General features: G+C 43.1%; 2 protein-coding genes across 2 annotated transcripts; one reads left to right on the top strand and one right to left on the bottom strand.

Moving 5' to 3' along the window:
- The first annotated feature begins 1,562 nt into the window (after positions 1-1,562).
- Positions 1,563-4,379, top strand: fxn (frataxin). The gene is made up of 5 exons (XM_086169702.1): positions 1,563-1,736; positions 3,214-3,305; positions 3,380-3,500; positions 3,728-3,825; positions 3,949-4,379. The coding sequence occupies exons 1-5, from the start codon at positions 1,629-1,631 to the stop codon at positions 4,085-4,087; spliced, it is 558 nt and encodes a 185-aa protein (XP_086025828.1). The 5' UTR covers positions 1,563-1,628; the 3' UTR covers positions 4,088-4,379.
- Positions 4,380-5,160: 781 nt separating this feature from the next.
- On the bottom strand, positions 5,161-13,029 carry ppm1f (protein phosphatase, Mg2+/Mn2+ dependent, 1F). Its single transcript, XM_086169470.1, has 8 exons — positions 12,930-13,029; positions 11,244-11,420; positions 8,016-8,146; positions 7,334-7,536; positions 7,063-7,251; positions 6,640-6,783; positions 6,232-6,325; positions 5,161-6,148 (listed from the first exon to the last, which is right to left on the bottom strand). Exons 2-8 carry the CDS (start codon positions 11,411-11,413, stop codon positions 5,760-5,762), a joined length of 1,320 nt encoding a protein of 439 aa, XP_086025596.1. The 5' UTR covers positions 11,414-11,420; positions 12,930-13,029; the 3' UTR covers positions 5,161-5,759.
- Between the last annotated feature and the right edge of the window lie 2,659 nt (positions 13,030-15,688).

The following is a 15,688-nucleotide window of genomic DNA, read 5'->3' on the forward strand; positions in this document are numbered from 1 at the left end:
GAAAGTGTAAGATAATTTGAAACAGACTGCAGTTTTGGTCAAAACTGCCGTCTCCACATTTCCCTCCTCATGCACAAATATAATCAAAATAAAATAGAAAAAACTAATAAATGAGAGGTTTGGAGCAAATCATTCACAAACTTCCCTTCACCACATTAATAGATTTTGTGAAGATTTTTCATTTAAGGTACCCAATTACAGTAATTCACAGTTGTTTTTCAACTCTCCTCTAGGGAGTATGTAAAAAAGTTAAAAGTCTACATTACTTTAGTAGTAAATTAAAATTACATTGAATATCTCTTTGTTTGTAAAAGGAGATATACGAATATATCTTAAACTAATCTGGTACTTTACAGGCGAATGTAAAGATCTAGATTGTGAACTTCAAGTCTGCTCGCTGTAATTCCAAAGTATGAACACTAGGAGGCGCTGTTTGTCTATTTAACATTATGAGCGTCTCTGGAAAGCAGCCGCTGAGGAAAAAAGCCTGTTGATTTAGTATTTTTATTTGTTAAAAAAAACAGTTGCGTAAAATAATGAGGTTTATAGAAAAGACAATCACTTCAATAACTGTAACGTCTAGACAATTGTGTGAAAGACTTTTTGCTCAGTCAGAAAATCACCTCTCCGACTGAGGTGTACAGGAAAAGCTTCGAAGTGGAAGGTTTTGGGTTTTTTATTTTTGAATTCACTCTAATATAAACATTTTCCTCTGAGGGAAGCGATAGATTTCACCTTACATTGTCAAAATCGTCTGTTATATTTCAAGAGATTGGCCACTTTTTAAATCAACTCCTCCCTTAAAACCTGACAGTTTATTCCAGTACAAACTGCAGCCAGGATTAAATAACAGTACTTTATAATAGCCGTACTTTATAATATTCTTAATTCAGTGTCAGAAATACCTGGTCTCAGATGGTCGATTCAGAGAGAAATAAATCGATAAATAGGAAGATATTGGCAGGAATAAATGAATCAGGACAATAAAGATAATAATTCATAGATAACTAAGTATAAATGGTGTTGAGGTTGTTGTTGTTGTTGTTGTTGTTGTTGTTGTTGTTGTTGTTGTTGTTGTTGTTGTTATCATTATTACTTTTTGTTTTTTATTCAGAACCAGAAGAACTTGGTCTCGGATGATCCATACTGAAAAAAAGAAAATCAATAAATAGGAAGATGTTAGCAGGAATAAATGAATCAAGACAATAAAGATAATAATTCATTGATAACTAAATATAAGTGGTGTTAAGGTTGTTGTTGTTGATGTTGTTGTTGTCATTATATTCTCTATTCAGAATCAGAAATACTTGGTCTTAGACGATCCATACAGAAAGAAATAAAATCGATACGTAGGAAGGTATCAGCAGGAATAAATTAATCATGACAGTAAAGATAATAATTCATAGATAACTAAATATAAGTGTTGTTGTTGTTGTTGTTGTTGTTGTTGTTGTTGTTGTTGTTGTTGTTGTTGTAGAGCGCCACATCACAGACCTCCTCCCTGCAGTGTATTCCCACACACTAGGAGGCGGTGTTGTCAGTTCAAGGCTTGTCCACTGCCGGTGTAGAGGTGGCGAGTGAGAGGTGGGACCGGCGAGGAAACTCAAAACACTTTCGGTTTGACCGACATGCGGCTCCTCGGTAAAACCCGCTGTATTTATTCAAATTTCTGCCGCCTGAGGAGCCTCCACCTCGGGAGCGCGGCGGTCCGAGGGACACGGAGGTTCTCCGAGCAGGTACGCGACGAAAAAGAGCGTTTGAATGTAGCTAATGTTAGCTAGCTAGCGGGACAGTTCGGCTCCTCCTCACAACTACCGGGTGTGTTTGGCTTCGTGAGTCCCGCAGAGATGTGACAGTCACCAAATTCTGAATTTAGGAGGATTTTAGGAGATTTCCGCCCCCCCTACGCTAGATATTAAACCGGAGGTTTGGTCTGTGTGTTACATGTCACCTTATCTAAGAACAGAACAGAGAGTGCGTCACTCATATGTGTTGACGGCGCCATATTGTGAGGGTCGTTGCCAGGGTTTCCTGGTTTATTTTGAATTTCGAACACTTTGTCTGCTCGATTCTGGCCCATTTTAGGGTCAATTCTTGCAAACTTGCTGAATAATATTATTGTATTATTGGGAGGAATTGTTGCCATTATTTTGCCCATTTCGACAATGATGGTGTCCTGCTGAGGTGGCAATAGATGTTTTAACGAGGTATTCCAGCAGAGTGAGAGGATTGCTGAGGAATGGAGAATAAGTTGTTTTTCTTTTAAGAACAAGGGAGGTGTGCAGAATTGTGAGAACTGTAGAGGAAAAAATGTTCACATTGAAGTTATGGAAAAGAGTAGTGGGATATAGACTGAGGGCAGCAGTATGGTATCATGCTAAGAAAGAGTACTACAGATGCAGTGTTTGCCTTGAGACTGTTGATAGAGAACTACAGAGAAGGCCAGAGGTCATTGTGCCTCCGTAGACCTTGAAGAAGTATATGTCACGGTGTCAAAGAAGGAACTATGGTTCTGTATGAAGAGGTCTAAAGTGGCAGAGAAGTATGTTAGACAGGTGCAGGACATGTATGCCAGCCATGAAGGCGAGGGACTAAAAAGGCAATTCTCTTCTAATATCTAGAGTCCTACATATGTAATCCACTGCTAATGTATAAGTATTTTCAAGCTTTATGTGGGAGTAGACTTGGTATTACTGACCGTTTCAAAGTAAATGCCAAGTAGTAACCTGTTGCCTTTTCTCTGGAAGTCCTGTTACTTTTGACTGTCCGCTTGTGGATTTTAAGGTAGTTTCTTATTGACTTTCAAGCAGTTGGAGATTTGAATCACAAAAATAATTTAATAGGTAAAACATCTATCCTGTTCTATTTCAGACCATCATCCTAAATTTCAGCTATTCTTAAGTTTTTCTCTGGTTACAGAAACAGTAAGGGAGGGCTTGTAACATGGTCCATTTTAGGTTGCTGTGAGGGATACATAAGTAGATATGGGCACAGAGACCTACGAACATGCACACCATATTATATAGATACATACATACATACATATACACACACGCCATAATCCAAACATACATACACACACACACACACACACTCACAAAACCGATACATTGAATACATGCATGCATGCACATCACAACATATACATTTGTATGGATATAGATGGCACGGATGACATGATGACGTCTCAGTCTCCATTGTATCTGACCGCAGAGGGTGGAGTACAAAGTCGACAGCCTCAAATGGCGGAGAGACATCCATCTGGCGTCATGGCAACTGAAGGAGCCCATCACCGCGAGCTTAAGGTAGCATCGCTACCAGTTCAGATCTTTGAGGTTAAACAGAATGAAAAGATAAGGTGTGTGTTTGCGTGTTACAGCGAGATGCCGAAGGCGGCCTATGAGAAGGTTGCTGACGAAACGCTGGACTCCCTGGCAGATTACTTCGAGGACTTGATGGACGAAGCATTCACCGCAGCAGACTACGACGTTGTCTACTCTGTAAGTCCCTGACAATACAATACAAAATAGTTTGTTTGTTTTTTTTGACTGATGTTTACACTTAAAAGTGTATACCTTAAAGTACTCTTTCCCTAACTGTAAGGCTCAGTGTTTTGTTTTTTTTTGTTTTGTGCCGCTCACTGGCCACTCCATCCCCTCCTGAGTTTTGCGTTTGAACTGAGACTGTCCATAAACGTCTGGTTATGTGTGTGCTGATTGTTCTGCAGACCGGCGTGCTGACTGTGAAGGTGGGCGGTATCCACGGCACCTATGTCATCAACAAACAGACGCCTAACAGACAGATCTGGCTGTCGTCCCCCACCAGGTGAGACCAGCCCACATCCTTCGGCTTGGGACTTCACAACCCCTTGGGCTCCACGCTTTTAAATTTTAAGAAATCTCGTCATGAAAGATCAACCTTGTGAGACATCTCCTCCCCCCTCGACAGCGGCCCCAAGCGCTATGACTGGACGGGCGAGCGCTGGGTGTACCTGCGCGACGGAGTCAGCCTCCACCAGTTGCTGTCCGAGGAGTTCTCCACCATCTATAATCTCAACATGGACCTCTCTGGCCTGACCAACTCCTGATCCCTCACGCCGGCGCCACTATTAACCTATGGACGGCACAAGTTGTACATAATGCTGATCAGTGGGCACGAGGTCTTCATGTATCATGTATTTATACATGTCGTCATCGTCCAGCATACAATAAATTTCCATTTTATGAAACATGCCCTGAAAGCAATCTGTTGAATTTAGGTTGGTCTGACCAACATGGAAGCCAATTTGGTTTTGGTCCTGTTTTTTAACGATGTGGTGTACCTTCGGCCAAATGTCAATAATGCTGTACTCGTGTTAAATTAAACTTTATTTACATTGATATTGTCTTTTTCGTTTGTATTACCCCGGTATAAATTTAAAGTGGCTCTTATCCCTGCTTTTTTTCCCATGAAGTGGCTCTATGTCAGAGAAGATTCAGGGCAAAATGCAATGAAGAAAATATTTATAGAACCCACCCCTAACGGTCCAATAACCACACCAATATCACCCACTATATCCCTAATCTCTTTTGAAACATGGGACGCTCTGAATACTTGTCGACCACCTGATGCATTTCGCACTGTCCATTTTATCCAGCAAGGGGCGCCATCTCACAGAAGCCAACCCAAAGTCCTAGAGACTGGTAGATTTCTCAAATTGTTTTCATCAATCTTGGCACGTGATTCAGCTCCACTATGATCTAAAATCACTTCCCATATTCATAATATTCCCAAAAAAGTATTCCATAAATACACCATTTACTGTCCATGTCACAAGGAGTGTTTGTCGTAGGTACATAGTCCTGATTTGGCTGCTGCCGACGGGAAGTATTTCCCCCTTTGGATCTTGTTTTTTTTCTGATGATTGTATTTTTTGGGGGATTAGCTATTTTGTTTGATCTATATTAAAAACATAAGAAAATGTGCATGCGACTTTTATTGGATATGAAAGAATGGAAGTGCTAAGGGCCTCTCATAGAAATCAGAGAGAAAATTGAATAAATTCTTTTTAGAGGTCATAAAGTCAAGTTAATCATATGATAAATGTATAAAATAAAGAGCGATTTCTAAGCGTTCTTTTTTACGCAGCAGAATGAAAACAGTCGCAACAGAGACCTAAGGTTTTTAACCTCCATACCTTTATTTTAACAGAGGAAAAGCTCTTTTTCAGCAGTTATCTTGTGCTTCTCACATTGGATTTTTAGTGTGACTGAGCTGGGTTGAGGCAGAGGCAAGATTATTTACTGACATGATTTTGGCATTTATTCACTTCCACAAAAAAAAAAAAACAGTTATTGACACGCATCTGCTTTTATAACATTGACGAAATCCAAAAGGACAAATATATTAAAATGGATAGAATTCAATATACAGTTAGGACAGCTCTGTCATAGTAAAAGATATTAAAAGTTAATACTTAGCACTAAGAGTGTACTGTTGCTCAGATATTAAAAAATAAACACTGCTTTTAAACGGTAATGGTATATGACAAAGAAAATACTGAGATCAAAAACACATCGATGAAAATCACAGTAAGAAAAGAGATGAATGTGATATGAGAAGGGAAACTTGAGAATACTGTCTGGTTCTTGGGGATCAGTATACTTTGTCTAACAGACCCTCATCCTGTCATTATTTGTACATGGCGGTATGAGAAAAGGCAGCCAAAAGCAAAATCGGTCAGTAGCACAGTGGAGTAGAATCTCAGCAGCACAGCTCCGTCAATCCTGCGCTGCTGCTGCGCCTTGATGAGGGGCGCCCGGCGTGTCCGCGGCTCCAGGCAGCAGCTGCTCCGGCGGACGCAGGAACACCACCATCACCGTGATGTTGTCGCTGGAGCCAGACTCCTTAGCTTTGGCCACCAGCCTCTGCGCCACTCTTAGTCCGGCGGCGTCAGGAGTCCCTTCTGACACAGCTTCTCCTCCTCCTCCTCCTTCCTCTGTCTCGTCGGCCCCTCGGAGCGCATCCAGGACCAGGCCGGGAACCTCAGAGGGCGTTACCGCGTCGAAGAAGCCGTCGCAAGCCAGCAGCACGTAATCCTCGTCCCCACACAGCTCGACCGTGGAGCTGTCGGATTCCCCGGACACGTAGGGCTTCTGGTCGAAGTCGCCTAGTTGGAAACATCGGGCAGTAATTACACGGGTACTTGTGGTAAAAGAAAAAAGATCTCCCTTCTCTCTCCGTCTCACTCACCGATGGCTCTGGATACCGCGTACGTTCCGTTGACTCGCCAGCAGCCCTGGAAGGTGACGCAGCCACCCATGTCCTCGATCCGCTGCTTCTCATCCTGGACGGGTTGAGGCAGACCCAAAAAAGCCCATGGTCATAAAATTCACATGTGCGTGTCTGTATCGGGAACAAGACTACACAGGGTATGAACGTGAAATTGAAAGCGACAACTTTAGCCCTGTTCATGCAATGATCAACATCTTCACCTCCGCCTTATGTCAAAATACAGACAACAATCTTTTTCTGGACAGGGGAAAAAGATTATCTCATAATGTGTATTAGTACCGGGCAATGGGAACTCAACAGATAGAGACACTGGATCAGCCAGTGAGTGTTTTTGTGTGTGTGTGTGTGTGTGCTGGGATATCCCACCTCTCTGTCCGGTTTATGCGGGTCCATTAGTGTAACAGCTTGTCCGTCTCTGACCAGCAGCGCCTGAGAGTCTCCCAGCCAGGACACTGTCAGCTGCTGGCCCTGGATCAGCACCGCCACGCATGTGGTGCCACTTCTCAGGTGCTGGCGGCAGGCCAGCGGGCGGACACACACACACACACACACACACACACACACACGCACACACACACACACACACACACACACACACACACACACACACACACACACACACACACACACACACGATTAACCACAATTATGCAATGCTATCAATTACATAGAGCGTTGTGTCAAGTGTTGTTGGACTTGGTTGGTTCATAAATAAAAAACAAAGATGGCCAGCCTGGCTGGATTACAAGGGATTGTTAGGGCAGATGGTGAATTGCACTAACAGAGTACCTCTCTCTGGGCTTTTCTTTGAAACATGTCATCCGTCTGCTTGTAGGCATTTCTGAAGGCTGTGGCTGCATCAGTCTGCAGTGTCTTCTCCTTGCTGAGCGCCACATGGAGGTGCGTGGCGGCGTAGGTGGCGGCGTCCACGCCCCCGTGGCCATCGAACACAGCGTAATACGCACGCCGCACTCCATCCTGCACAGGGGTGCAGGGAGAATAGCTTAGAGGCAGGAGAGCAATTACCTCAGTTTCTGGTCAGAAACGGACAGGCGCTTACCTGGAAGCCGAAAAGCTGGTTGAATTCCCCCAGAGCCACGTGTCTGTCCTCCATCTTCCTCCTTTTGTTCCGGATGGCATGAGTGGAGCAGCGAAGGAAGTGAGGGGACAAGGTGGGGAGCTTCGGGAGGCCTTCGTGCCATTCTAGGGCCACATTTATGAGCTTATTCAGGAAGACACGTTGGACCATCTCTGACTGAAGCACTAGTAGGGAGAAAAGGGAGGGAACTGTCAGTAATACCACTACTGAAACATGTCAGCCAATTTACAGGTTTGCTATTATGCATTTCGCTACACTTATTTTCTCAGATTTTTACTCTTTTTCTTGAAAATGAGGGGATGGTGAGTTTAGTTGTATAGAAACCTCATGCAACTTTTTGAAGCTCCTTTATTTAAAATCCATCAGCAAGCAAGCTTGCTACCAATATACAAAGGGGCTGCGGTGTAGCCCTGATGAGAGCACAAGCGGGATTTTAATTAAATCAGACTATGCATTGTCAAAATGGCTGCCCATGTTGTTGGTGGAAAAGTCCAAATTGTTGGGAACACAAGAAAAAAAAACCTCTAGCTGAGAACTTTCACATTATTTGCTGTTTGTTGTGCGCCAAGTAGACATCCTCAAAGAGAGACAGGATCCGACTGGACGACTGAGAAGAGCCTCCTACTGCGGCGGAAGCACTTACAGAGAACTTCCTGCTCATGATCCTCCTGGGCCTCTGCTTCCCGTGGGCAGTGGAATGGGGAAAGGTCACACTGAAGCAGCCTTGACATTGCCGCCCGGCAGAGGAGGCCACTGAGTCCATCTGGAGCATTCCTGGAAAAGCAGAAATGATCTTTATTACAAACATGCATCCCTTTCTACTTCCATAGCTTTGCAGCTTTGACGTTCACGGAGGCCTGCGTCATGATTCCAGCCCAAAGGTGTTGGATGGATTCATGGATAGAGGTCAGGGTACTGTGCCTGATGGACCTTACTTTCTCCACAGTGACATGAGGAGGCAGTTTGTCAGTTTACAGAGGTGGTGCGTTTTGCTCCTGCCAGACAGATTCCTGGCACTGCTCTTTGATGATGTAGGGCATCAGTGCAGCGGCTCAGCCGTGGTAATCCACTCTATGAAGCCCCCAGGCTTACAGTTTTTGTGCTGATGTTGGTGTCCCAGGAGGTTGGTAGCTGGACGGGATGCCGGCGCCTTTGTGCGCCGTGTGCCTCAGCGGTCGGGAACGCCGCTCTGTGCATCAGCAGCAAACTCAGAAACAATTGGAAACCTCAGCAATGCTGCTTGCTGACCACCCATGGAAATATCTAGAAATTTAACGTGAAGGTTCATCCAGCGATCGAACCACAGTTGGAGGAACTCTTGGCTCCCAATGAATCACCTGAATTCACTGAAGGAATAAAAGCGTCCTACTACTATCAAGAGATCTACGTCCTTCTGTCTGAACTGTGGAGAGTAGGAGGACACCAATGTCACTTGACGAAGTCTGTCACTTCTCCTTGTCTTCCTTTGAGTCTTTGAGCTGCCCCCTTCATGTGTCGCTACAGCAGATTATCTGCCTCCATCTACCTCTCTCTGCTGCATTCTCTTCTCTCGCACCAACTGACTAAATTTCCTTTGTAAATCTCCTTCTGGTCTTCCTCTAGACCTCCTTCACTTCAAACCTCAGCATCCTTCTATCCAAATCTTCACTATCCCTCCTGTCTCACCTCTGTGCATCTCCAAACCATCTCAGTCTGACTTTATCTCCACAATATCTATATTGTGCTGTCCCTCTGATGGACTCATTCATGATCTTATCCATCCTCATCACTCCCAAAGAGAAATTCAACATCTTTATCTCTGCTACCTCCAGCTCCACAGTGCCGCTGTCTGAAAACCAGACAACATCGCTGGTCCCACCACCATCTTTTACCCCCTTTTCCTTTCATTCTGGCTTATTTAAAAACACCTGACACTTTTCTCCACCCATTTCAACCTACCTGGACGTATTTCTTCACCTCTTCTCCGTTGCTCTGGACTGTTGACCTGAGACATTTAAAATCCTCCACCTTCTCCACTCCATGTTGGCTCACCATTCCACTTCAGTCCCTCTCATTCACGCACATGTTCCTTCTTGCTGTAGCTAACCTTCCCACCTGCTCCTTGCTGTCACTAAAGATCACAATGTCATCCGCAAACATCGTGATCCATTGAGATTCCTGTCTAACCTCATCTGTCACCCTGTCCATCATCTGCAAACAAGAAGGGGCTCAGAGCTGACCCCGACCTCCACCCTGAACTCTTCTATCACACCTGCGGCACACCTCACCACTGTCTCACAGCATGCATGCACGTCTAATATACTTCTCTACCGCCCCACATCCTCATATCTCTCTCTGCACCCTGTTGTATGCTTTTTGTGTAAGTCATCTATTTTATTCCATCATTATTTGGGGGTTCCGACAACAACAAAAAGCACACCTGTCACGTGATCGGGACTTAATCACACGATAATTCTTCAATTCGTTGGAGTCCGGTTACCTTTTGATGTTCTACTAACAGATATATTTTCGCATTTCACCTGACAGTGATTGATCTACTGTAACTCAGTACAAGACTAACAAGCCAGGACAAAATTCTACAAGACCAATCAGTGCTCATATGAGCCCAGCTGGTAAATGTAGACATAAAAAGTCTGCCTTCCTCTTCGAAATTACATTTCAGTTGCAGAAGAGGCTGTGCTGCAGAGCCAGGAAGCGAGGGGTGGGGGGAGACAATAGTCTTTCTGCAGGAAGTTTTTGTGAAAGCATACTTTCGAGGCGGGGGGGGGGACCATTGGCAGATAGGAGAGACCGCCAGTAAATGGCTGGGCTTGATTCCAAATATGTGAGATATAAAAGAATGTTCGGAGAGCAGCAGCCAAGGATATGAATATTATGTATTTCAACTCTTTACATTTTACATAAAACAGTAAGCACTTGGTTTCGCTTCTTCTTCAAACACATTAATATATATATATATGTATGTATGTATGTATGTATGTATATATATATATATATTATATATATATATATACACACACACACACACATACATACCATACATATACACACAAACACGTATAATGAAGGACATATGGACTCCTGTGCAGCAGAAGCAACAACGAGATCTGAACTCTAGTGCCTGCATTGAAATAGAAAAAAGTGGTGTAACTTTTCATGAAGTGTCTTTTTTTGGAGCATCCAAGCACTGGTCTTGAATGTTCTGGGAAACATAAGCCCACACTACTGCTTTAGCTTCCTGATTCAGAGAAATAAAAAAAGAAGAACATCCCTTTTGTAAGGTTTTAAGGAGCAAACAAGGGTTTACTTTGAGTGGTAGATCAGCGGGTTACCAGGCTGACGCCCCTGGACAGCATTACTCTTATTTTGAATCCATGCACGTGAGCTCCTGTACAGCGTTGTGCATTTCTGCACCACTTGGTTGTGCTGCCACGCTGTCTCTACAAAAACCAAGACTAGAATAGAATCCCACAGACCATAATAATCCCAGACGCCACTGAATCACAGGATCAGCCACATAATACATTGCAGACTATTTTAATTTACTTCTCCAGGGTTTTTGTTTCTAATCTCCACAGCAAATAAAAGTCCTGGACGCTTTGAGTGCAGGAACCTAGGTTTAACAATCCAAGGTGCCTCTCTGGGATTATGGCAAATTGGGTTTTTTCACAAACGAAAAGACAACAACAAAACAGCAACTCAGTCAAGCTAGTCTCAACATTCAAAGCAAGATTAAGACCCCAGGTCAGACTGACAAGAATCATCCTCAGCTAGAATACTCTTAACTTCTGGGATTAAAGGGGTGAGCCAAACTAACAATATCATCTAAAGACACCTTTAGCACATGGGTAGAAGAAAATGGCTGGATTACCTGGCGGCCAGCATCCGCTGACCCAGCTCCAGGCACTCTCCATGCAGCTCCTCCTGGGAGACTCGCCTACTCAGAGGGGCGAGCGGCAGCGGCGCACCCTCCTCAAGAGGAGCTGGGAACTCCTCCACAAACCTCCTCAGGAAGCACCTGGCCTCCTCCTCTTCCATCATGCCGACCCTTCATAGAGGAATGACTCAAGGTCAGATGCTTGTGGATAATTCTGTTTTAGAATTTCAGTCTAAATAAATATGATTTCAAATTCTTGCCCCTCATCCTCCTTCGGATGAGAGGTGATACGTCTTCAAGTGAAGAAATTCAAGTCCAGTTGCCACAACAAGAAGATTTTACAAGAATACACCATGACCTGGATGACTGAAGACCTCAATAGGCATAATTTAAAAATGTATTTTTCCCTGTATTGTACAAGGGGGTGACGGATGACAATCGACACTCTCAATCTTTGAAACCTAAAATATATGTTTTTTTATAGATTTTATTGATATATATATAAAAAGAATTAGTTGTTGATATTAAACATCGCTAATATCGCATTATATGGAAAACCATGTAATGAGCTACCCTGCAGTACATAATATACTTTTTTTATTATCATTCAATTGTTATGTAATTATTGTGAAAAAACTAATAATTAAAAGTATCAGTTAGCTTAAATTTGATATTGTCTGACAAATTACCAAGATCTAAATACCAGTACATACAAATACAAAGGTACAAATGTGCAAGCTCTATTTGTTATATATACTAAATGGAGAGAGTATTCAGTTGTATGACAAAATCATGTCTATTTTTTGCTCCCAAGACAAACATTCCAGAGCCGCCAGAAATAAGGATAAAAATAATATATATTATAAGAATATAAAAAAAGGTCTTTTTTCAGTAAAAGGTCTTTTTTTAAGTAACCCTGTAAAAAATCTGTTTATTACAAAAATCATCCTCTGTATTAGTAAATCCGTTTTTGACTAAGTATGTCTTCCTATCTTTACAATGTTATTCTGTAAATAATAAAACAGTAGCACCATAAAAAATAAAAATATTTCTTCGGGTTTCTTATTCATCCTACTGTGTTTTGTTGAAGAAAGCACATTTCTGCTGCTCAACAAACAAGCACGACAGTCCTTGCAAAGAAGCGTTGCTGTTACGGTACGGTAATACGGTAATACCGTAAATACTCTGTACAAAGCGCAGTGTGATTTCAGTACACGCTTAATGGTCAAGTAAAGAACAATGAAAACTGGACATTTCCACTGATTTATATCCTCCTAAGATCGAAACGGGACCTGAGAAGACGCTATTTCAGGTAAAAAGAGGACTTTTAATCCCCCGATCTGTATCTCTACGGCTGAATGGGACTGGGCAGCAGTAGCAGGAGTGGCAGCCTCGGGAGGGGTGAAGTGTCAATAAAGTTATTTCAATATGAAGGAGGCTCCTTCAAACGTGTCGCTAACGTCCACAAACTTTGTCATTATTCCCGTTGAAAAACAGAAAAGCTGTTTATCGAGTATCTTTAAAATGCCTCTACTTTTCAACTAATATCAGTCTTCGTTGTGTCCCCGACGATGAAAAAGAGCCAGACTCGTTTCTTCCGCCCGCAACACGACAGAACTCCTCCCGAAAATACCGTAAATGTTCACGGGTTTATAGCAAAAAGCAGAGTTGCCTTCTTACCGTAGCTAGCGGAGCTGGCGCTCGGTGGGACCTGGAAATGCCCCCCTGCCCTCCGCCTCACAGACACTCGCACACCCGGGGGGATGGGGGTGGGTGGGGGATACACCCCCGTTTGGTGGCGGCGGGACACAAAGAGGACTACAAGGACCAGGGTGCACTGCGGCCGGTGCTCCCCAACCTTTGGCTAAAGTACCCCAACTTCTGGGTTAACGAACTAGCTAATTAGTTAGCTAGCTTGGTCGCTAAATAATTAGCAAGCTAACTGTTTTACCCACACACCTGTTCCAAGAAAGGACGTTAAGCTAGCGCCCATTTCCAGCGGCGTGTTTACATCCGGAATTACGGTAATATTTTCCCATATAAAATACAATTTCCGGTGACCGATAGTGTCACACTGCCCGTTCAAGAATGAATGAATGCAGGAACAAACATAAATAACCAAAAACGGATATTGCAATATTGGATAATACTATGGATTGTTGATTGAATCAATAGATAAATAAATATCCTGAACAAAGACCTTGATACTCCCCTTGTCTTCAATGTTTTGATGAAATGAGTACATTTCCAGGGACCTATTTGATTTTCAAGATGTACAAATACAGGAATATACAGATTTGTAACTACAACAATTGTCCACTGACATCTGCACACACACTGTGATGTTAGATTCAAAAAAGAAAGGGTTGAACATTGTTGAAATAAAGATCCTTTAGATTGGTATCATTTCAGAATGAGATGCAACCGACCTTAGAGAGTCCTCACTAAGTAATTATTTTCTAGTTCTGATCCCTATCTCTTATGATGCAGCCTCAGGGGGGCACAGGCCAGTGTCTCCCTGAGCCGCTCCCAAGCCCAAGGGTTGTGTCAGGAAGGGCAAACATGCAAATCAAACCTAGTACTTATATCAGATCGGTCGAGGCCGGGGTTAACAATGACTGACATTGGTACCGATGACCTACAGGGTACCAGTGGAAATTGGGCAACTGTGGGTCAAAGGCGAGGAGGAAGCCGTGTTCAGAGGCAGAGAGAAGAGGAAAGGCAAGAGTCTGGGACTGGGAATAGGGACTTTGAATATTGGGACGATGACAGGAAAAGATACAGAGTTGGTTGACATGATGCAGAGAAGGAAGGTGGATATACTGTGTGTCTGGGAGACCAGGTTGAGAGGTAGTAAGGCTAGAAGCTTAGGAGCAGGCTTTCAGTTGTACTATCATGTACTGACAGGAAGAGAAATGGAGTAGGTATTATCTTGAAGGAGGAGTTTGTTAGGAATGTTCTGGAGGTGAAAAGAATGTCAGATAGACTTATGAGTCTGAAGCTGGAAATTGAAGGTGTGATGCTCAATGTTGTTAGTGGCTATGCCCCGCAGGTGGGATGTGAGTTAGAGGAGAAGGAGGAGTTCTGGAATGAGATAGATGAAGTGATGAAGAATATCCCCAGAGATGAGAGAATGGTAGTAGGTGCAGACTTAAATGGACTTGTTGGTGCAGGTGAAAGTGGGGCTTCAACAGGGTTCAGCTCTGGGCCCCTTGTGTTTTGCAGTGGTGATGGACAGGCTGACAGATGAGGTTAGACATGAATCTCCATGGACCATGATGTTTGCAGACAACATTGTGATCTCTAGTGAGAGCAGGGAACACGTTGCGCAAAAATCTTGAGAGGTGAAGATATGCTCTGGAAAGGAGAGGAGTGAAAGTTAGTCCCAGCAAGACAGAGTAGATCAAGAAGTTGGATAATTTCAGGTACTTCGAGTCAACAGTCCAGAGCAACGGAGTGTTGAAAAGAAGTAAAGAAAACCGGTTCAAGCAGGTTGGAATGAGTGGAGAAAAGTGTCATGGGTACTGTGTGATAGAATATTATCAGCCAGAATGAAAGGAAAGGTGTTCAAGATAATGGTGAGACCAGCGATGCTGTATGGTCTAGAAATGGTGACCATGATGAAAAGACAGGAGGCAGAGCTAGAGGTCGCAGAGATGAAGATGCTCAGGTTTTCTTTCGGAGTGACAATGATGGATAGGTTCAAGAATGGGTATCAGAGGAACAGCACATGTTAAATGTTTTGGATAGTTCTGAGGACTGAGATAGTTCGGTCATGTACAGAGGAGGAATAGTGAATGTATTGGTAGACAGATGCTGGATTGGGAGCTGCCGGGCAGGAGGTCTAGAGGAAAACCAAAGACAAGATTTATGGACGTTGTCAGAGAGAATATAAAATTAGCCGGTGAGAGAGAGGAGGATACAGAAAATAAGGTTAAATGGAGAAGGTTGATTCACTATGGCAACCCCTGAAGGGAAAAGCCAAAAGGAAAAGAAGAGGATCCCTATCTTTTACAGTTTCTAGAACAAATTCAGGACTTCGCCAGATCTATGACCTGGGAGTAATGACCTGAGCTCATTTTAAACTACCAATCATAAAGTTGTTGCATAGGTGGCATTAGTTTAGGGTCAATTATTCACTTTTTATTATTGGTCTTTACAATTGACAATGTATTTGAATCTTCAGGGGGAAATTTCATCCATCAGAAAGCTGATAAAAGTTATCTTTGTGGAGAGGTTTGCATGTCCCATTGTTGGTTTTATGCCCTTGGTAGAGTCCACCACGAAAAACATATCCCGGATAAGGGTCCAGAAACAGTGCAGTTTTACAAGAATCAAGTATTCAACCTCATCCATTTTTGATGTGGTCCAGAAACACTTTATATTTTCAAGACCAAATCCTGAGTCTAAATGTAATTACATACAATAGACACAAAATG

Source organism: Fistularia commersonii, chromosome 22 (assembly GCF_037954325.1).
Source record: "Fistularia commersonii isolate RoL2024-O1a breed Wild chromosome 22, RoL_Fcom_v1.0, whole genome shotgun sequence".
Taxonomy (NCBI): domain Eukaryota; kingdom Metazoa; phylum Chordata; class Actinopteri; order Syngnathiformes; family Fistulariidae; genus Fistularia; species Fistularia commersonii.